Source organism: Empidonax traillii, unplaced genomic scaffold (genome assembly GCF_003031625.1).
Source record: "Empidonax traillii isolate 1590-97213 ecotype Southwest subspecies unplaced genomic scaffold, ASM303162v1 scaffold1387:size224635, whole genome shotgun sequence".
Classification (NCBI taxonomy): Eukaryota; Metazoa; Chordata; class Aves; order Passeriformes; family Tyrannidae; genus Empidonax; species Empidonax traillii.
The window spans coordinates 199,991-223,108 of NW_020956580.1; the positions used below are offsets into that span (position 1 = coordinate 199,991).

The 23,118-nt window shown below is 40.1% G+C and overlaps 1 protein-coding gene across 1 annotated transcript in view; it reads left to right on the plus strand.

Annotated features, from left to right (window-relative positions):
- Window positions 1–22,858, plus strand: part of LOC114069879 (von Willebrand factor D and EGF domain-containing protein-like) — a 161,647-nt gene extending 138,789 nt beyond the window's left edge. Inside the window, exons 22-28 of the mRNA XM_027906980.1 lie at window positions 3,549–3,644; window positions 4,416–4,511; window positions 6,771–6,866; window positions 8,442–8,537; window positions 21,167–21,262; window positions 22,405–22,500; window positions 22,719–22,858. Of these exons, the coding sequence (XP_027762781.1) occupies window positions 3,549–3,644; window positions 4,416–4,511; window positions 6,771–6,866; window positions 8,442–8,537; window positions 21,167–21,262; window positions 22,405–22,500; window positions 22,719–22,858 (716 nt within the window). The remainder of the gene's footprint in view (window positions 1–3,548; window positions 3,645–4,415; window positions 4,512–6,770; window positions 6,867–8,441; window positions 8,538–21,166; window positions 21,263–22,404; window positions 22,501–22,718) is intronic.
- Window positions 22,859–23,118: the final 260 nt, after the last annotated feature.

The window sequence follows — 23,118 nt, forward strand, 5'->3', positions numbered from 1 at the left end:
CCCACAACTTTTCCAAAGGAAAACCAATAACCTGTTAAGTTCTCTTCCCTTTTTTTACCCACTTTGTGCTGCACATACTAAAACTTCATCCATTTAGGAAATTAGATTGATTTATCTTTGAAATAAAATAAATAATGTACAATGAAACAGTGTACAACAATGTAGATTCCTTCCAGTGAAGTCTGTCCTGATCCAAATTTTAAGCAGGTAATGCTCTCAGACTTCCAAGCCTGGCTTTAGTGTTGCAGACCCAGGAATTCCTATGCTGGATGGCACAGAGAGTTACTCACTTTTGAGATGCCAACCAGTAACTCTGTCCTGGAAGACATTTGCTGATGAGGCTATTGAAAATGGAGAAAACAGCACGACATCTAGTACTCCTGAGTGCCCCTAAAGTTATTGCAGAGAAACTTATAAAAAGAGTATTATCATTTTAATAGAAAAAAAAAAGAAGTTTTGGGATATTTCCCAAAAAACCTTTTCAAAGAAAACAATAATGCACTTTTCTATTTTCACCTCCAGATTTTAAATTATAATCATAAACATACGTACATTTGACAGCAAGATTGACCATTTGCAGCAATGTTTTTTCCTCTTTGCTGTTATTTTATCCCATCCAAAACAGCTTAGTATAAAAACTCTGCAATACCTTTCTACAATTTAGCAAATGCTTATGGAAGAAAAAAAGTGTTCATTCCAGAAGATGAAAGATAGAAGTTTGGGAAAAAAAATCTGACACAAACAATATATTTCTATTACAGAGGGAAATGTCTTTTAGGTGAATATTACTCTCGCTCTCACATACCAGCCAGTGCTCAGTTTTTATCTTTTGCTATTCCCCAGTAATAGAACAGTTTTAAACATTTTACTATTAAATGTCACCATAAGAGCTAAACATTTTAATATCCAAAATACCGTGTTCTTTTCTGACAGTTCAGATGCATCTTGGAACGTGGAAAGGCCAGATGGAAAGTGTTCTATTCAAACGGACACATTTGCTCTAAGTGCTACATACAAGCCACGCTGAAATAAAGCATAATATGTTTGAATGTCACTGTGCTTGGCATAGCACTTAGGCACCTGGAGGCTTTATACAACCATCATCCTACAGGAAAGGCAATCACATTTCACGTACTTTAAAAGGTGTGGTACGTTTTTCCCAGGTTTTGTACTCCCCCCTATCGCCACGCAGATAATATTAACCACTTCCAAACCCTCTTAGTTTCTAATTGCAAAGAAATCCCTTTATAAACAAGTCCTGTGCTTACCTGAGTCCAGGGGAATGGGAAGGTTTCAGATGGGTGTGTGTGCAGCAGCACCCTCCTTTCAGAGCCTTCTATCTGTCCTTCACTTCAGTGAGATCCAGTGCAAGCCCCCAAACACAGGTGGTAAATTATAATCATAGCACTGAAATTTTAAAGGAATAATAAATTTATGTAAAACTACATTCAATTTCTTCCCCTTCTGTTGACTTTCTGTTTCATCATGGCCTGTTACCTCTGGTTTGCCCTAATGGCATGAGTCCCCCAGGTGCCTGAGCCTCTGACTCGTTTCAGCAGCTGCTGCTGGTGGCTGAATTAGAAAACTTGGGGAAAGTTTAACACTAACTGCTTAAATGGGTCTAAATCAAATAATAGAATCACAGAATGCTTTGGGATGGAAGGGACCTGAGAGATCATCTCATTCCATACTCCTTGCCAAGGGCAGGGACACCTTCCACTAGCCCAGCTTGTTCCAAGCCTCACCCAACCTGATCCTCAACACTTCCAGGGATGGGGCAGACACAGCTTCTCTGGGCAACCTGTGCCAGTGCCTCACCACCCTCACAGGAAAGAACTTCTTCCTAGTATCTAATATAAACTTATCTAAATCTATTTAGCTCTCCAGACAATTATATTTTCTTATCTTTTTTTTTTTTCTCATAGATGTACACTTGGAATTTCAGCTAAACCCATGTTGATTTGCAAATGTCTAAATCTCATAGGCCATCAAATCAAAACTAAATTTAGCTCAATGGCATTCTCAGCACATATAATATGGATTTGAAATAGTACGTTTTCTGTTCTCCAGCATATCAAATCCTAAAGTTACATAATGCAGCATTGAAAATTTCACAGCTAAAACTGTATGGTAACAGCAAATGTAAATACCAAAGTACCTGAAGAGCAGATCTACTACCAAATATATTTCTTCAATGTTATTTGTGTCAAAATGATTGATTTCTTGGAGCTTGTCTTTTTAACTAGAATTGGTTAATATGTGTGGCCTTTTATTACTTTTTGGGATGGCAAAGTTCATATTCCATGGCTTTACATGAAGACTCTGTGTCAATTGTAAGAGGTGAGGAGGTCTTCAACACAGTAACTGCATTTAAATTATGAGGTGCCCCAGGAATTTGTCCTTCATTTAGCTTTCCATTTACACGGTCTATTTTCCAGTTTTAAGAACAAAATGTGGCGCATTAAGGTTCTTTTCCCTTGTAACAATACTTAAAATGAAAAGTGCTTTTTTTCAGATCTCTTTAGCTTCATTTTGCATTTTCCTTGGAATAACCTTGCTTAGCTTCATATTCATTAGAAAAGACAAAGCTCTGCCAGTAAAGTGTGCCAAAGTACAACATTTTTCTCTGTATTCACTTCCCAAACACAAGGAAAGATATTTTTCATTCTAGTATGTGAGATGACTTTTTTTTTCTTTCCCAGAGGCATGAGAGCCAGCTGACACTTGTGTCTTGCTCTGTTCCTGCACACAGCCCTTCTTTTTTTAGTGCCAGTGATCATCTTCTTCCTTCAGTGATCTTCCTCCTCCTCTCTTGTGTTTGCCATGCAGAATTACCCCTTATTGGAGGGCTGTAAATGGAAGTGTTCATGACATCTAGTGTCAGGGACCTACCTTAAATCTTAGGTTTAGGAGGCAAAACCTTGAAGGTTCCCTCTAATCAACATTTAAAAAGCAGGTGAGTCTCTTTAGCCTGGTTCAAGAGCTGCAGTGCACTCCAGCTTTACACCTACTCATCCTCTTTCTTCAACAAATGACATTGCATATTGCAATAAGTCAAGAAATCACTAACTGATTTGATGTTTTGACTACAGAACTCACACTACTCATTAAATACTAAATTTTTTGCTTAAATGTTTGCCATTTGGCTGGTAAATCCCCACACAACACTTTTCTCTACAGAACAAGCACTTCATCTCTGCCTTAGTGTAACTTCTGTCACGTGTTAAGGCTTCCTCACCATCCACAAGGCAAATCTTGTACTGGGTCCACCCTTAGACTTCAAAAATATGTGCTTAAAAGTGTGCATGCTCAGAACTTAAATATGATTGTGTTAAAATCACTCCCTTGCAGACATTACAGAGCTGCTCATTAGTGCTGTATTACTAATGTGACACCCACTGCCATCCTGCAGTGTTTTCCTCAGCCAAATTACTTGTTAGATTAATAAAATGGTATGGGGAGAGAAGAAACCTGTGCTGTGCTCGTAACCACGCAGAATGTAATATTTAAACTGCATTTTTTTTCGGTCTCCTGTTCTATTCTTGCAGCACAGTGTGATCCACCCTGTGAGCATGGAGGAACTTGTCTACCTCAAAACACTTGTTCTTGTGCTTACGGATTTGTAGGTCCTCGATGTGAAACAAGTACGTATGAAATCACTCAGGCTTTTGTCATTACATGTTTGAATTAGCAGAAAATTACAAGATTTAAAAAATTGACTTTTTATTTTTTCTATGTTTCCCCTTAAAATTATTAATTAATACAGGAAGAAGAACAAAATATAACATGTTGAAGTAATACAGTAGCTAAACTATTTCAGAGCGTATATTTACCAGCAGCATAGCTGTATTATGTAAAAATATGCACATCTATATCAATATTTTCTACATAAAAATGTTTCTGGAAAAACAAACAAAGAAGCAAAAATGTGCATGTTATTTATAGTAACATTTATGGAATTCAAGGTTGTGAGTGAAGGCGGAAATGCTAATTTTGAGAACACAAAATACCAGCCATACCTATTAGGAGGCATGTTACTCTGCAATACAAGTTAAAATAGTGGTTCAATATAGAGAATGTCTGGGGGGAAAAAAATCAGCCTTCAAACCCTTCTGTATTAACTGAATGGCAGAACATGTGCAGTTCCATCATCACAGTGCTGCTTATTTAAATATCAGGATGCCCTTGACAGGAATATTATTTTCTCTCTGAACCAAAGTAGCTGGAATACTTTAAAAGCAAAGAATTTTAGATGTAAGCCTTCTAATAGAGAAAGAAAACCAAGGAAAGGGACAGACTCAACCCTCAGTTTGCCTGTTGGATCAATACTATTAGTTATTTGTTGCAATAGGGCAACTTTAGGATCTGCACTGGTGTCAGTGACAAGAGATGTCAATCTTTTCTGTGTTTTGCAGTGGTGTGTAACAGGCACTGTCACAACGGTGGGGTCTGTGTGTCCCCAGACGAGTGCAAGTGCAGAGATGGGTGGAGCAGCCCTTCTTGTGAAACAGGTAAAGGGTTAGAAATGACTGGTCTCTTAAGCCTTTTGATGCCTGAGATCCCTGTGGATCCTGTAATTCAGGGGTCAGACTCGGAATTGCTGCTTAAAGAATTAAAGCATAAGAACAGGAGAATAGTAAAGGGCAAAACCTCGGAAGGCTTTCTGGGTTTATGTAAGGTTTATTCCTAAGTTTACATGTTTATGTAAGTGTTCATAAGTTTGGACGTTTATGTAAGTATTCCTAAGTTTAGATGTTTATCTAAGTCTCAGGTTTACGCAGAGGAAAGCCACAAACAAAACCTTTCCACAGCCTTTTAAGCTTGTGTGATTCTGGAGTTATTTCTCAGAATGCACTGCTGCCAGAATTCACACTGCTCCTCCTGCCTGCACAGCACCTACAAAGGCATCCACAGAATGTGGGAGCTCAGGGAAAAGCCACCTCCACCAGTCAGCACAAAATGACAAGGTGAGGATTGGAACAAGGTACCTATTTCTAGTCAGTACTCACAGTTTTGAGCCCTGTTTTGAATAGACACAGCTCAGATCTCCCTCTCCGGATCGAAGTGCTGAAAGCTGGAGTACATATTTTTCCTCCAGAGCCACAGCAACTGCAGCACTCACCTGGGACAAGGCATGCAAAATAGTGAAATATTAAAAGGAGCAAGAATCAGGACCCCCTTCATCAGTGCCAAACCTCAAGGCTACAGAAGCAGTCTGCTCTGCCACAGTGAATACTAAATTACTAAGACACCTTCAGCCTACATTACCTTTCCTGGAAGGTGAGAGATGTCATTTTAACCTCCATCTCCCAGAGACTGCTCTTCCTGTAAGTGTTAAAATGACAGACCTAACGAGGAGACATAAATTAGCCTAGCTCAGACTCACAGAAAATGACTGGGATTGTCACTACCTATTCTGGTTCCCACTATCTCCTCTTTTTCTTCCCATTGAGTTCTGCAATTTTGTTTTGACGTGGCTTTAACAGGATTGTTCCAAGAGGAGAACATGCAACAGCAACAGTGATTTCCAACCCAGAATCACAGCTGCAGGATCTTTTTGTCTGCTATCACCTTAGGGGGAAGACTCTCAGGCTCACCTCTCTGGTACTGTTTTGTGTGCACTAACGCAGAGTATTTTGTGGACACTGCTGGGGTTACCCACCTGAAGTGATATCATAGGAAGTGATATCATAGGGGGCTGTACCAATATAAATATAAACACTGACAGAGTGTGAACATTTGTGAACTAGCCAGGACAATGAGGCAACTAATCCAAATTCTCCATTAGTAATGAATGAGGTCCATTTTGACTTTATAAGTCGTTTTCCTTAGTCAGAAAAGCCTCTCATCTAGACTGCAATTTCACTTTTTTTCTCTTTCCAAATTGACATTTTATTTCTTCTTTAGTTCATCTGAAATATTTTAGTGACCCTTAATTTATTTAAGCTTAAATGTATTAAATTTATTTAATGGGCTACTCTGCGAGATACTGAAAGACAAAGGGAATAGAAGGAAAAAGCCTGGTTTAAATTGTCACTCTGCTGTACAATAAAAACTTTATCAGATTCTTTACTCTTCATACACTGACTTCCCAGCTAAATCAATTTGCAATTATAATAGTCATTTTTTTTTTTTAACAGTCTGGCTCTTGCCACATATGCAAGACAGCTTTTAATTCCTAATACCTGTTATATCATCTACAGTAATTACAGTTACATAGAGAGGCAAAGGGAGCTCAGCCAGTGGCTTTGCTGGTGATGCATGAGCCAATGTGTTGTGGGAACTGGCATTTAAATGGGGCAGAACAAACAGGTTTTGCGGTGCACACCTATTCAACTTCGTGGAGATGCCACAGTACTCTGCTGAATGCAGACAAAGCAGCAAATGGTTAATATCTCATCTCCAGGTTATCCAGGGGGCATATAATGAGACTACATTTACTGCCTTGGGATTGTGACTGGCGAGGATACTGGAGTGGGAGCAAATGAACTGTGCAAACTAAAGGAATACATCAGAAATAAAATAAATTATTACATTAAATTGTACTCCATTTCATCCCCCAAGATATGCTAAAACACACTGAAATGCTCCCACTGTGTCAACTATGAATAAATGCTGCAGCACAACTGACCAGCAAGGACTGCATGAAACTTATCACAGTATTACTAGAAATATTTACTCTAATGACCTGTGTAGCAGTGAATGAGTGGCTACTCTAATAAGTTCAACGTGATCAGAGATCCACAGAGTTGTCTGATGTTCCCATACAGCTGTGTGCAATCCTGTGTGCCTGAATGGAGGAATCTGTGTACGGCCAAATATGTGTTCATGTCCTTATGGTTTCTATGGATCACAGTGCCAGAGAGGTAAGAAAGTTCTATTTTTCATCTTGATTAAGGACCCAGGCTCAAAATACAAATAGCACCTGTATTTTTACCTGCCCCCCACATGAAGTATATCCAGAGATTCTCCCTGTTATAACTCCGTGCTCTCCTTTGGTGTTATAATCTGTCATAAATCCACACTGTATTGTTCTTAATGGTACTGTGAAGGAGTAAGCACTTATTTGTGATGGCATTAATGATAACTAAATAATTAATCTAAAGCTATCTGAGTCAATGATATCACTACTTAGCAACTATTCAATTAAACATTGAAGCATGGCCCTACTTTGTTCATTTTATGTACCCTGTGGTGTGTACTGTCAGAGCCAGATCATAATTCATCTTCAGTGGGGCTCACAGTATCACCTACTTGACCACCCTAAAGTGCCATGGGTGAGAGACTTGCACAGGACTTCATCAGGTCCCTGTTTAAAGATCTGATCAAATACTCCTCTGACTGACATAGAGCAGGACCTGATTTGGAATCCCAGTTCTAGATTGAGCTCTAAACTGAGGCAAACCATATCTTGGGTTTCTTGCTCACCTTGTGCTCCAAAAGTCAAATTAATGACCCATTATCTCAGGCAGAACATGTAGGAGAGAGAAATTTCTGTTATGGGCTCAAGTAGCTGGAAGGCACCTGTGCTTACACCACTCGTTTTTCATTTCTTTTTTGAGCACAGCTCTAGTAACTCTCTAATTTGGGAATATAAATAGGCTCTTACTACCAAACCTGAACTATTTCAATATTAAGAGTTCTTTGCTGTTACTCTCTCCCTTTTGTTTCCCTGGAGTTCCTAGATAAATGCAATCCCAGTACATATTTTTGCAAGTGAATGATTTGCACACAAAAATCTAATTGCAAATGGAGCTTGCTGGCAGCTCTTTGTTTTTATGGTGGTGGAGGTGATGGAGAGCACAAAAATGATACAGAAATTATGCAGACTGTATCTTGATGATCCTTCTCTTGAGGTTCAACATGAAAGGTGATTTTCAACACCTAGGTGATTTGGAAATTTTGCCTTGAAGTGTTATGGTTTAGATAAAGCTAAAACTTGAAAATAAATATCTATTTTTGTGGGATATGGAATTGATATGGGGATATAGTGGATGGATGCTGAAAAACAGCAAAGCCCTTCCTCCTGCTTCGTTGAGAAAGGGGGAAGAAACAGCCACAAAGTCAAGTTAGCAGATGTCAAACACTGATGTTTGTTTCAAGGGCAGAAGCCCTTGAGGAGGCTCTTTAGCTGGAAATTTAAAAACCTAAGAGATTCTCAGGAATATCTTGACAACTTAACTGCAGGTATCTAAAAGAGACCTTTAGCTGTGAGGAGTCATGTCTCACATTCTTCCCATGAACAAGATAAGAATCAGGCTCTCCATCTGGGCATCTGCCCGAATCACCCTTTAGGGAGACACCTTCCCTACCCCAGCTAAAAAAAGCACCTGTGCAGGTTTGTCTCCCAATAGAGGCCCCTAAATCAGGAGCCTGTAGTTAGGCAGTGTTGATCCCCCGTGTGATTTTGGTGCACAAAACTTCTCCTTTCCTTTCACTAGCTGTGTGCATTCCACCTTGTAAGAACGGCGGCCACTGCGTTCGAACCAACGTGTGCTCCTGCACCGAGGGCTACACTGGGAGAAGGTGCCAGAAAAGTGAGTTACAGATTTCCCTTTGTTTTCCAGTGTTCTCTGACTCCCAAACAGCTTTTTTTTTCTAATCCTTTTTGTACAAGTTCCACAGAATACTCAGCCTGTATTTATACTGTGATCTTCTATATATTTCTATCAGAGCTCATATAGCACTACATTATACACAAAACCTACCTTTTAATTAGAATAGCACTAAGTCAAGTCAGTGTCAGGAGTAGAACACTTTTGATAGAATCCTCTCTAAATGTTTCATTCAAAATGAGTAACACATGAACCTGGAGAGGAATTAATTATTTTTCATCACAGTTTTTAGGGGAAAAATATTAAATCCAAAGGCCAAGCAGCTGAATGAGATCCTTAAAAATACTAGTACATCATACTTCTAGCTTAATTAAAACAGTTGGTTAATAACACTTCAGCCTTGACTTTGTTCTTGTCACTGAAAATTCCCTTTTCATGTTACCATCAGTATTAATATTTGATTCTTCTATTCTTCTAGGCAAATAGGTTATTTTGGCACTTTTACAGACTCTATTACTCAACAATACCTGTCAGGCAGGGACTTTAGGATATGCATGTGAAAACTTTTATTATTATTGTTATTATTTCCTAATCAGTTTGAAATTGGCTAAAGGGGAGCTGTGAAAACAACCATTCTTGGCAGGAAGAATCTGTACATTTCCAGAGCAGTTTATGTCTCTCTCACACAGAGGGAGAGAAAAAAAAAAAAGCTAGTCAAAAAATTCCCTCCAGCAACAAAAGCCCTCTCATTCTCTGTACTACAGCTCTCCCCTCCTTCAGCAAGGAGAGTCATGATGCACAGGACACAATTGAATAGTCTGTTCTGGCAGGAATGAGCTGGAGGGAGAAAAAAGGAGGAAAAAACCTTATGTTCGGCATCTTGTTTTTGAGGTTAGAGAACATTAGAAAAGTGCTGTTTCCAGCTTTAAACATCCTGCCACGTCTCCAGGCAGATCAAAGAGAAATGCAGTGATGGTGATTGCAGTCAGCAAAGCACTCCCTGAAATCCTCCAACCACTAACAGCACACAGAGCGTTTCTTTCCACTTTCCAAAAGTTTATGAGGCTTTGTTGTCCATCTTGATGCAATCTTTTGCAAAAAGGTTTTTTGAGATGAAGGAAACAGTTTTGTTCTGTCTAATCCAAACCTCCATTCTACTTCAAAAACCTCTACATAGTCTGTTTTATTTAGCCTAGTGTTATAAAAACTTAAATAAAGGACCTATGAATGTGATGAATGAAGAGAAATATGATTAAGTAGAAGGAAAATGCTACTATTTTCTGACTCTTACTGGCCACTGACTGTAAATTGGTGAAAAATGTTGAGCAGGGTTTCTTTTTTCTTGCTTAAAATCAACAGGACATGGGACAAGTATCATGACCCATCAAAAGTAGCTTTTTCAGAAGGTTTTCACGCCAAGCAGTTGCTATTAGAGTTGTATGTCTTCTCACTGTTGTCATATGAAATACCTTCTGTCTCCTCTGCCAGAGGTTCCAGATTTTGCTTCTCCTCTGGAGCAAAAGACTGCATGGCACATGGCAGGATTCAGTCTCAGCTCACCTCTGCAAAACTTTCTTCACGGTTCAGTGTTTTCATCACTTACCCTTTGGATACGTTGATATTGTTTCCATCACTTTTAAGCATTTCTCTTTCCTTCTTAATATCTCCCCTGCACGGACAGAGAAACCAAATCTTTTGTTCGGTTTTGGCAGCTTCAGATTCTCAACTGGAGGAGAGAATTAAAACAAAAAAGCCATGTGGCCTATCAAAGACAGGTCATTTTTATACTAAACCCAAATAGGCTATTGGTTTATTTTAAATATACACAACATGCTGTAGGATTTTCACTTTCATCCCTGCACAGTTTGGAATTCTTACTGCTCTCTGCATGACAGCCGAAAATGTGCAGGACGCCTTTGCTGTTCGGGTTCGCTCCTCTTTGCTTCTTTAGGGTACAGAGAAAGGCATTCAGCCCGAAAGTTTGTGCTTTGTATCTAAATAAACATCATCTGAAAAAAAAATATATATATTAAAAAAAAAATGCAAATCATTGAGGTCTGATTGGCTGCCAGCTGAAATATAAGGCTTTGCCTGGTGTGTTTCCTGATAAATAACTGTGTGGTGATTATGCAAACCAGACACCCACAGCCCGGACGAGCGGGTGGCAGCGCTGACAGTGAAATGTGTGGTTGTGCCTCAACAGTCCTACAACCTTGTATCCTCACTTGCTACATGTTGTTTTCGTTATAATCAGTCTTTTTGAGAGGGAAGAGGCAAATGCTGGCAGCACCTCAGAAGAAAATATATTTCTGGATCAGCTTTGCATCAAACAAACATACTCAGTGTTAACGCTAAAGAAGAACTATTTGCACAGAGGTCTGGATTCCCTTTTGAAAAATGTGCAGCTGTAACAATCCTGGGATGTCACTGCTTTTCATGAGGCTCTAAAGCAGTGTTCTCACTGGTTTCTACTGCATCCTTACTAAAATTACAAAGACAGCACACTAGGTTTTGTTTATTTACTGCCTGTATTTTCATAGGACTGCTTTGCAGAAAAACTCTTACAAATGAAAGCTCATAAAGCTGAGTTTTCTTTATGAACGGTTGGAGCAAAAAGGAGGGGAGAAAAGGAGGGATTCTTGGTCCCACACATAAATCCTGCACTGCTATCTGCTTCTTGCGAGTCCATCTCTGAGCAAAAAGGCGAGCCACAGCTCCCTCTGGAGCTCATCAACCAGCAGAGGTCACGGGAGAACAGTGCCGAGCATCCTCCTCCTCCCTTCTCCAGCGCACCCACAGCCTGACCTCGATCCCTGTGTCGGTACCGTGCGCGCTGGCCCCGCGTGTCCCTCCGGCAAGCTGGGCTTCACTCAGCGTTTAAAACCGAGACCATGTTCCTGCACGCATCTACTTCATTTGTGCCAGGCTGAATCCTGACGGCTTTGCGTGTCACCACGCTGACACTGGGACCTTGCAGATTGGATCTCAAAGATAGGAGATAACTATTTCTCCATTTCAGTAATTCCTGCAGGCAGGATTTATAGCCAATACACAGGGCACAGTATAACTCACACTCATTTCTCCAGCTCTGCTTGCTCCTCTTCCCTCCCCCTTCCTTTTTCCTTCCCGGTAGCATGAGGACTTTACTTGCATGAGAGCTAGAGGCAAACTAATTGGAAATGTGAACACTGGGTTTCAAAGGCGGCTTTTTACTAAGCAATGTCATATTGTGAAAGTCACTGATTTCCCGTATTCCAGCCTTCCCATGTAATATTTCTGTACATTACTGGCTCACCAGCTGCATAAGCAGGAAGTTTTACTGCTCAACAAATCAGACTCCTACCGAGTTGTCATTTTGACACTGTGTGATACATTCTCTGGAATGCCTTCACTGAGTAGCCAGATTGACTTAAGTTGTCTAAAATCAGCCAGTTTGCAAACCAGAGGTCCAGGATACCCTCCCACAGAAACCAAGCAGGGAACAAACCACACGTCTCATCTAAATGGATGGAGGAATCATTTTCATTAGACTTGCTTTTCATATGTCAAGGATGTGCTTAAAAGCAACAAGTGTTTGTCTAAGATTTCTGGATGGCAAATATCCTTGAGCAGTGGGTGTTTGGAAGAAAATGAACAGCTGCTTATAGCAGAGAGACTTGTAACTTACTGTTCAAAACATTAATTTTGCAACAAAGATTTGCAGGCTGGCTTGGGGACTGGTTGGTGCCCAGTCTGGAGAGAGGGGAAAAGGAAACACTGGTCTCAGTCCTTACCTAATTTTCCAGTCAGTGTAACAGAATAGGGTCATATTAGGTGTCATCTTCCTTCCCTGGGTAGGAAATACAATAGAAGATGAAGGGAAAAAAATCAGGGCTACCACTGTCTTTCCCAATCAGCTGAACGCAACATGATCCGTGTGTTTTGCCTGGGGGGAGCAGGGAGAGCTGTGACTTCCCAGAGGAAGGGATAGGGCCAAACAGGAGAGAGTGACTCAAGGTACAACCTGGTTTTTGGTCTGCTCTCAGAGCAGTGCTTCTCTCTGCTCACTCAGTAGGGATTTGTCACAAAACCCTTAGTTGGCCTTTCTTAAAAACTATGTTTTGTTCATATACATGTAGCTGATGCATTTATTTTAATAAGGGTTTTTAGCACATGCAACTGTCAAAATTTATTTTTCAGGAAGAGAACAAGAATACATCTGGGTAAGAATTGAATATATATCCTAAATAAGCCCAAAAGCCTTATTAAATTTTTTATTCATACCATAAGCAAAACATTCCCAGACTACAGCATGAATTTTACTAGAGTAGAAAATCTAAATTCTGGTACAGTATTTCTTTTGTTGTATCTTAAAGGCACAGAAAAGATGTGCCAGAGCTGCTTCTGTATGTAAAAGCATATGTAAAGTAAGAGAACAGGGGTTCCTGAATTACTGCATCTCTCTTTGCAGTGGGCCTCCGTGTGAGGATAAGTACTTTTTGCCCACTAATTGATTTAAGAAACAATACTTCAGGGGGTCTATATTTAACTAAAATATTTTTTTAAATGTCTCTTAAAAAAAGGAGCAATGGATCTACCAGTTGAAAAGCCCAGAGGACAGATGGTTATGGAGATTAATGTTGTCTGTTTATACAAAAAGACACTGGTAAGACAATCCTCTCCAGCACTGCTTTCCAAGTAAGCTTAAGCTTACTTTCTGAGAGAGATAATAACAGGGTGATGAAGAGATAAGTGCAGTGCCAATACAGACAGAGGCCCTATTCCAAACCTTCTGACTGGGCTCTTACCTGAGGTCCTCACTTTTTGGCTGGGTTGTCAGCCAGACCGCGGTGGCCTGTGGCTGGTTTTCTTGGCTTGAGACTTCATCTCCTGGGCCACTGCAGTTCTCCTTGGTTACTCTGCCTGAATCTCCCTTTTCCTTTGTACAGATGAAAATAGAACCAACTTTCACCAAGCCCAGGCAGTGGTTTCATCCGCTCAGCGCAACAACAGCGTGCCCAAATGTGAGGTCATACTGCAAGCACAGAGCTGCAGAAACAGTCAGCAGAGGAAAACTGTGTGTATGAGAATCCTCTTTCTCTTCTTATTCAGGCATGACAAGAAAGCTCAGCAAAACGATTTATACACAGGCTGGAATGGTTCACTGACCTAATAAAACACGGAGTATTCCTCAATGAAGAGAAAATGTTACCAAAAGCAAGCCCCTAACAAGATGGGAATGTGAGCTGTGCTGAGAGTATACTTTGCAATTCCCCACATTAATTATATACTAACAGATGCAACGATGAGAATAAAGTAGAGCTATAGTCTCTTTCAAATTAATAGAGTTGCAATCAGACTAAAACCAGTCAGTAAATGAGAAAAAGGGTTTGCTAATGATCTTAGAATCTAATGGTTCCTAGCAGGATATTCCCCAAATAGACAAACATGCACCTACACGTGCATATTTTATTTATAGTGACTTTCATTCTGAAAGATGCTGAAGTATTTTGCAGCTATCCCAACATCATTCCATTGCATGTCAATAAAGAGTGTCACCTGACAATAAATATTAGGTAAAATGAAAATCACGAAACCAAGAGGGAGAGACATTTCAGTCTGAGGAGAGTGGAGAGTCCCCTGCCTGTGACAATCCCCCATTGGTTTCCATGGCTTCCTGAGGCTTAAGACTCTTACCCACCATACACTACCAGGGGATCTTCTGGAGGTACAGATAGAGAGATCAGAATCCCTTTTAGCTGATAGAAATGTTATCATCTGATGAGAGGGACATGACAGCAAACAGGTATGCACTGGCTCAGAGCTCAGTCTGACATCTCAGTAGTTTTCCCATCTAGTAGTAATTATTTTTCTCATTTTTCCTGAACTAATAACTAACTTAGATTTATTTTCTGCTTTAATATCTCTAAAAGGCCCCATAAGTATATCAGATTACACATCAGAATGGAAACCAGACGTAATTAGGCAAAGCACTGGCATTGCACTGCTATCTATATGGTTTACAACTTTTCAGACCATTTTTTCATCTGAAACATGTGCTAGGTCATACAAACTAACTCTTATTGCTGAAGCTGTGTGGTAAAGTGAATATATTAGAAGTGCAAATTGTCACCACACCCATCACAATTACATTTACAGCTCCCTCTGTGTCTTGTAGTAATTTGTTCTCCTGCACTGCATCCCTCAGAGGTTTCTACGAGATTATTTTTTACTATTCAGAAAGGTAATTTATTGAAGAAGCGCTTTGCATCTCTGTCAGAGGTACGTGAAGCGAGAAATAGGGATGAACAAACCTCAAAATGATTGGTAGCTTGAGAGGGATAAGGATCCAAATTTTAGAACATCGCACTAAAATTCCAATTTTGTTACATGACAAGTATTACTTCTTCTTAAAATTCAATCTGTGGCTATAATTACTGATATTCAGTGGATCACACATCTGAGGTTACTCTGATAGAGCTGGGAGAGAGAGTTATTTATTTACAAATCCAAATCAACACAGATGAGGAATTTCAGATAAAATCAGGCTCTGAAACAACATATGTGCCTAAAATTCAGCATGAGAAAAACTAGTTCCTCACTGCCCTTGGAAGTAGAAAAAAGGGGACTAGAAATTGCTGGTGTCCCGAATCCATAACATGTTTTTCAGAGCTATGTGCATTTGGGACCTTCACAGCAGCAGATATATTGGTACATCCATCTTCCTAATGATCTGTTGAGCATCAGTTATACCCTCTAAGGGGGGAATGACATTGTTTACCTCCACAAGTTTCTGCCAGTAGAATCCAAACAATGGTGCCCATTGTTAGAAACATCCTATTTGGCCAGACCACACCAATTTTGTGTTTGGGTTTTTTTGTTTGTTTGTTTTTTCTTTCCAAAGGATTGAAGATCATTCAGCAAGATCAAACCTTTATTTGGAGCCTGGAAGCATCCAACCAATTGTTTCTTTACTACAGTCAGGGCAATGTTTTATCTGAGCAGGGCTCATAATGCATCTAGAGAGACAGGGAACCTTCTTACAGTGGATCAGCTGAACTGTGCTGTTTTGTTGAACTGGTGATCTTACCTTCCAGTTCTTGCTCGGTGTAAAAGATCATCAATATCCCGACACTTTAAAGCTTCAGTCTCATGATTGTGCCATTCCTGGCACAGAGCTTCTCCACGTTTTTGTGTTTTGTTAATAGGTGATATATTTTACCTATAAACATCAGAGAAGGGCTAGAAGTGCCAGTTTTAACACAAAATCCACTGCTTTCACATCTATTGGTTTCAGGTTTGATCACAGCTTGAGTTCTGTCAGCTGTATTTTCCTGACAAAACCAGTGGGTGTTATTTTTAAATATCTCCCGTGCTCCGTGTCCGTACTGTGTCATATCTATCTACAGTTCTTTCTTTTGGAGAATGTCACCCCAAATCAAGACAACCACTAAGCAGAAAGGAGGAAACAAACCTTAAAACAACATGTACACATAGAATAAAAACAAAACTGAGACTGACCAAGCTTCCAGCTCCTCAAAAGAGCAAAAGAGCACGTTAAAATATGCACTAGGCCCACAGTGAAGTCATGAGTTCAAAACCAACACCGGCCAGAGGTAAAAGTAGTGCCTGTGAATCACCTAGAAATGTCAGCACAGGGATGGTGACTTGAAGGATACCTTGAAGTCTGTATGTGCCAGTAGGTGTTCTTTTGGCTGCAGTTCTGCGTTCTTTGTCAGCAAGCTCCAGCCTGATGCATTGCCTTAGCTGGCCCACACAGATGTTACTGCTTGAGGCTATTTTCCCCTCTTCCCTCCGAAGGCAGGGTGCATTCAGGTCAGTTCTCTCAGCTTCTACAGGGCATCTTAAGAAAAAAAAAAAAAAAAAAAGGAAAAGAAAAGCTGTCTTGAAAACTACATCTTCTAATTATCACTGCAGCGTGACACACTGTCTCCTCATCAGCAGCCTGGCTCAGGATATGTGATGACAGGTAATTTTTGATTCAGAAAGAAATAGTCTGTGTAATCTCATGGTCAGGAAAGGACATGGATGTTGCAGTTCCTGAAACATTGCAGAAGATCCCTCTCTGCCAAGATTTTAGGAGCCTGGTTTAATATTCCCTCTGTTTTGACTTTAGGAGTGTGGTGGTGAAGACTATCTTATTTCAACAAAATTACAAGTCTTTCACTAGTTATCATGAACTCCTTCAGTGAGAAAAGGTTTAATGGGGTACTTACATCAAAAGGTGGCTTAGGTTCAACTAGAAAAGTTTTTGTCAGGTAGCCTACAGAAGCAGTGACAGTCTGAAGGAAATGTCTGACTTTTTCTAATCACTGTAAACTAGTCAGCAGATACTGCAGTCTAATGGTGTGACTGTTAGAGTCACTTCTAGTATCCACAGTCCAATAAAGCATGTCCAGTGCTCAGCTTTGCCCCAGGGTCACTTTTGGCTTTGCAAAACAGGGATATTTTGCTTAATACTCTGTATATTTCAGGGTTACAGTTACTGTAAATCAATGGAAATGAGGGCAGGCAATGGACAACACTGTAATTGTGGGTGTCCATCACTGATGCTACTTACACAAGGAGGACAGACTTCACTTTACACAAAACATTGCAGGCCCTGGTTGGTTTTAGTAATCCCTGGAAATATTTATTTTGCAGGCAAATTCTTCTCTTTTTTTGGCAAAGCAGAAGGACTGACTACCTTAGAGATATTAAGGCTGAAGAGCTGAGCTGTGGAGCTTCATGGAGGTTGATAAAAAGAGTTGCAAGAAGCGCTTTTCACTGGGTCAAGCGAGCCTGGAGGGGATAAGCTATGAAAAGGGTCGCAGGAAATTTTAAGTGATTGTAAGGTCAAAATGCATTAAAACCATCAAAGAGAAATGGCTGCTGCATAAAACAGAACGCTCAGCAACTTGTGAATGCCTTTCATCGCACAGAGGGCCTGCACATGTCTTGTATGATGTCCCGTGCAACACCTATGTTTTATCTTAACACCTGCAGCTGCTTGTTACCTTATCAAAATCACCCCTCACCTGAAATGCAACATGTAACCATGCTTTTTCTTTAACCTGCATTATCACCTCCAGCATAGGCTTACCTTATCTAACTCACCAGTTTTGGAAAACACAAGATTATGGAAGTCTTGTCTAGTTTTAAACAGTGGCCTTGAAGAATCGTGGTGCTTTAGAGAATTGAGTCGCTATTGCATAAGAAATTCTGCATGGAAATGTCAGTGTTGACTGTGAGGGGAATGGAATTAAGGCTTCAGTGACACTTACTGACTTCCAGCAAGCTTGCACTCAGGATGTGTGGGTAGTACAGGGCTCTCCCTACCCCCAGTGATACACCCTACCAAAGTGCATCGAGGGGAAGACACAAATGTGTTTATATCCATGTCATTAGAGCCAGACCCCAGGGCAGATGGAAAACTTATCAAGCCACTGTTGTCTCTGGGTCAAGATGCCAGGCCTTTTTTAAGGGGAGGGTAAAAAAAAAAAAAAAATGTCTTTTCAAAGTCATGCCAGTGCCTGGGAGGATTGCAATAATTTGATTTGCTCTCCTAGTGTCTGATAATTTATTTAGTTTTCCTGGGAGATGCTGTAACATTTTTGTTTGCTATTTTGAAATTGGAACTCCTCCACTGAGGCCAAGGAGTGGGACTGAAAAGGATCCGAACTAGTTATCATTAACAAATGTTGAAGTCTGTCTGATGGGTATTGAAATGGAATTGTATTTAAGAAAGTTAAAGAAAGGGAGAACAAGATGGAGATGTCAGGCAGAAAAAAGGGTGAGATAACACTGCATTCATTTACATAGAGAAGCTGCGAAGAAGGTGCTGGCAAGAAGAGAAAGTATCTACCCCAGAGGGCAGGCGGGCAGAGGTGTTCCTCCCCTTCAGAACTTACTTGAACCCTTAGTTCCCTTTGAATTGAACTTCTTTAGATTTATCACTGAAGTCAGAGATGCCATAAGTAATAAAGGCAGTTCATGCTATATTTTTGTAGCTACCTGCTCATTTGTAAGGCAGTTGAACAGAGAGAAATGGATCCCAAGCTGAAAGCTAGTTTGAACTTGTGTTTTATGCAGATCAAGACTGGACCTCACCTGTTGATTAAAGTTTTGCCAAGTTAGAGTGAAAATAGAACTGGAACAAGTGCAGTTATACACAAACTGAAAAACAGAAGTTAATGAAAAAGCACAGTAATTTGTCTCCCTGCAACTGAAGAAAGAGTCTATTGTACAATTTAAAATATCTGCTATCAGTACAAAACAACCGGGAAAGTGATTTTTTGTGTAAGGTTAGAAATACACAGAAAGGTAAGATGCAAACCAGCAACAACAACAAAAAAACAAACAAACAAAAAAAACTGGAAAAAAAAAGGGGGGGGGGGGGAATATCCATTTGAACAAGTACTACTGTCCTTAATTACTTTTTCTTGACTTTACTTTTTAAGAGGTGAAGGAAAGACATTGTACAGCTTTCATATGATCTCAAAACCAAATATATAGATTTTGGGACAGCAGGTTATGATCCATCAATATCACAAAGCATGAGGTTGTTTGCAATCTAGAACCAGACTTTATGGTTTGGGGTCATCTTTTCTAAATTCTGAATGTCCAAGCTGCTTTATAATTGAGATGCCAAGTCAAATACAACACATCATAAGATCGTGGGTCAGGAGTCTGTTATTGGAGATGTAAGATCAAAAGGGAGAGAAAAAGGAAGAGGCAAAATAAGAGATTAAATGATTTCGGAGTTATGGATGCCATGACACTTTGAACTCATCCCAGGTTTTAACTAGTGGTTGCAGCATTTTTTGATAGCTCAGCAAGAACTGTGGATCCCTGTTAGCCTTAGTAAGCAGAGGCCAAGATTACAGCATGGATCAGGAGAGATGGAGAAAGAAGGAAATAGAGGTTGACAGTTTTAGGGCTGGGATCCAAGCAGCTCCTATAAGCGTGGGCAGGTCTGTCCTGCTTAAGGGCAGGTCACTGTGCTGAGGGATCCAGGAGTCTTGGCACAGAACAAAATGCAAATGTGGCAGCCAAGCAAGAGCAGCAATACAGTGCTAAAAGCTGCCAGTGCAGCAGCATCTGGACCGAAGGGATAGACCAAAGTGCCACAAAAGCAATATTTTAGTACATCAGAGGAATAATTAGGGACCCTAAATCTACCAGCCTAAAAATGCCCGATAGTCCCTGAGAGAGGAACAGAAGGTTATTCTCCCATCAAATAACAGTTGCTGTATTTTTGCATGCTATTTTTCAGTAATCATTCCTATTTTGAAGCTTTTTTCAGGATTCCACCCTCCACAGTAAAGGTCTGAGGGAGGGTTGGGGTAGTTCAGAATCCTGTATGTAGTGATGACTTGAAAATCAGAATTGCTACAGCATTAGTATTCAGGTTTTGTTCCTACTGCTGATGTGCTAAAAGACATCACAACCTCAAGACTAATGAAGGCACTGTAATGCTGTGCTGTAGCTGTCAGCCCCCCAGTGCCTGCAGAAGCAAGAAGCTGCTCCCTGCTGAGGAAGAGCTGGGTGCTCCACAGCCACCCATCTCTGCAAGCAGGGAGGGCTGGCACCAGTTACCACTGCTGTTAACGAGCCACTGGCAAATCCTCTGTGTCTGTAAAGCTTTAAACATGGCAGGAGCCATTCCACACAAATGTGTTCTCACACCTTCACTGCCAGACTCCTCCTGGCTTGGATCCCATACCCCAGGCCAGGTACTTGCTGTGTAACATGGCTTTTTGTACTCCACTCACTTATCAAATGCCTTCTTTCATGTGAAATGCAAATCATTCCCCCTCCCATCATACCAGCACTGCCGCATTTCTGAACTATCAATGCCTCTGATGGGTCCTTTCTAAATGTATCCTAACAGGCAAGGAGAGACAGGAGAGGGGAATTTGGGTATCTACCTGTATCAACACAGGTTGGGATTGCAGATGTTTGGCTTACCAGAACAGTGAGATTTTAATGCTGGACATTCTAAGACAATACTGATAAATACAGCTTAATGTGAGACTCAAAAATTACAGATTAAATTCCTAACGAAATCAACAAACAATTGTCTGGTTTCCCTCGGTTGAAAGAACAGCTTTTGGATTTTATTTGTATGAAAGAATAAAGTCAAAAGGTAATTAACAAATAATGCTACAAAAAGGCAATGGAGGAATAGATCTGTTTAGCCTTTACACTTGATTGAATGCAAAAACATACAAAAACTGTGTGAAAACAATCTATCCTCCTCAAATCTTTCCTCATCCAAATGAACATCTGAGAACACGAATGAGGAATTTTCCAGTGAGGAAGTGAAAGCTCTAACAAGCATTTGGCCTGCCCACTTGCTTTTCTGAGAATCTTTGTAATCAATGCCTCTCTGCTTTTTCTGGTGAGACAGCAGGAGCTTCCCTCAAAGAGTTTCCACACAAGGCACAGCATTTTCTGGAAGGATTTATGGGAGTTATCAAGCCTCTGTGTTTCGGATTCTCAAATCCAAATTACTTTCTAGCTTTTTAATTACAAGCAGATGAACCTGCTGCAGGGATGCAAGTAAGTCTCTGCTAAAGCCTTCCCACATTTTCCAGCCACCACATTCTTCCTTTGATGTGTTCCTGCAGGTGTCTGTGATCCCACGTGCATGAATGGAGGGAAATGTGTCCACCCAAATGTCTGTGACTGCCCATCTGGTTGGAGGGGAAACCACTGCAACAAACGTAAGCACCTCTACAGCCCATCAAACAGATTATTATTACTTGGGCCAGTCAACATCAATTGTAATCTTCTTTTAATAATAAAAAACAATATAGTGGATAAAATCTGTTTTGCTACTTCAGCAGTTTTAAGAAAGCCAGTTTTAAGCATGGGTAACATAAAATATAAACAGTTGATGCTTGCAAAGGAGAAAAACCTGTGTAGGGCAACCCTGGTTCTGCTCCATGCAGCTCTGTTATACATCTTGTTATGGAAATTCATTTTTATAGTATTAAACTTGAAGCATCGATTTTGTGTTTTAACAGCTTCACGTATTTTGTAATATTTTGCAGAGAAATGTCATATATTTCAAAATACAGAACTATTTAAAGCCTGCTATAAAGCCTTCCAGACTGATGTACTCTCAAGGTCATTGGTGCATAATTTGGAGAATGACGTGTTCTTACTCTGTAACTCTACCAGATCTGACTACAGTTACATAAAAATGTAATTAAAAAAAAAAAAAACTCTCACCCTGAAATATTTTCAAGGAACATTTTTCCTTACATGGCTATTCATTACCGTGAACTTGACAGATAAACTGAACAAATTTATAATCAAGATGACAACCTGTATGTAAACCACATTAAAATATTGGCTTTTTACCCTTGGGGTCCTGATAGTAAATATGATTTCAGAACCAGTGGTTTGAATTTATAATATTAATAATTTATTCAGAAATACTGAAGGAAGGAAGTGTCTCTCACACAAATACACCAAATCATGCACTCTTTCAGGATCTCTGAACAAACAATATATGCAACAAACATATCAAACTTTACTATGAAAACATTTGTTTTTGACATGGAACACATAATAGGCATATGACATGCATGAATACGTCCTATGGAGATTATTCTCAGCTGATGGTGAGCTGAGCATTAAGAAATGGCAAGTCTCCCAGTAGAGAGTCATCAAAGATAAATTTCTTAAGAAGAAAATATCATGGAATCCTGAATACTGATTACCTGACGAACAGAGCACGTTCACTTCTCTGGAAGTTAGCCAGATGGAACAAAGCCTAGCAGGTCACCTTTCAGACAGACCTTGAGCACACAGATACATCACGTACATCTTCTCACTTGTTTCATGTCAACCTGTTCAGCTGTTTGCCTGCAGAAATGTCTGAACGGTGGAGAATGTGTCGGACCCAACATCTGCGAGTGCTCCAGAGGATGGGTGGGAATGCTGTGCCAGACCCGTAAGTGATCCTTCATTTACCCCAGCTTCGTAACCATGCACATAGCACTGGAGATTTTTATGCATTAAAGTTTCTCCTATGTGCATATTGTGTTAGGTTTATGGTTGAACTCGATCATCTTAAATGTCTTTTCCAACCTAAACGATTCCATGATTCCATTATGTGTAAAAGTCAACCATAATGTGATTAGCACCTGAATTCTGCCTTTTATTTGTCAGGCCTGTCCTATGCTGCCAGTAAAACTATTACTTTCAAAGACATTTCTCGAGCCAACATCAGCATGAGAAAGAGGCCTGACTCATCTTTTCCTTACGTGGATGATGAGCTCAACCTGTCAGACAAAACAAATGGTTTTTAAATTCAATAATTTGAAATATAAGGTGAAAAAGGAGGGTTCAAGGAGAAAAGGAAATACCCAGGTGTCATTAAGCGCTGAAAGAAATCCTGTATATCTGCCAACCTTAGAGCCAGACCCTGTAAATCCCCCATGTTCAGACTGACCACCGAGATGGCTGGAAATATTTGCATTGGAAGACCTGAAATAGGAAGAGACCTGTTATTGCCACTTACAAAGAGGGTCACTGCAGTTTGTGCCTGCTATTAGCTTTGCAGCATGAG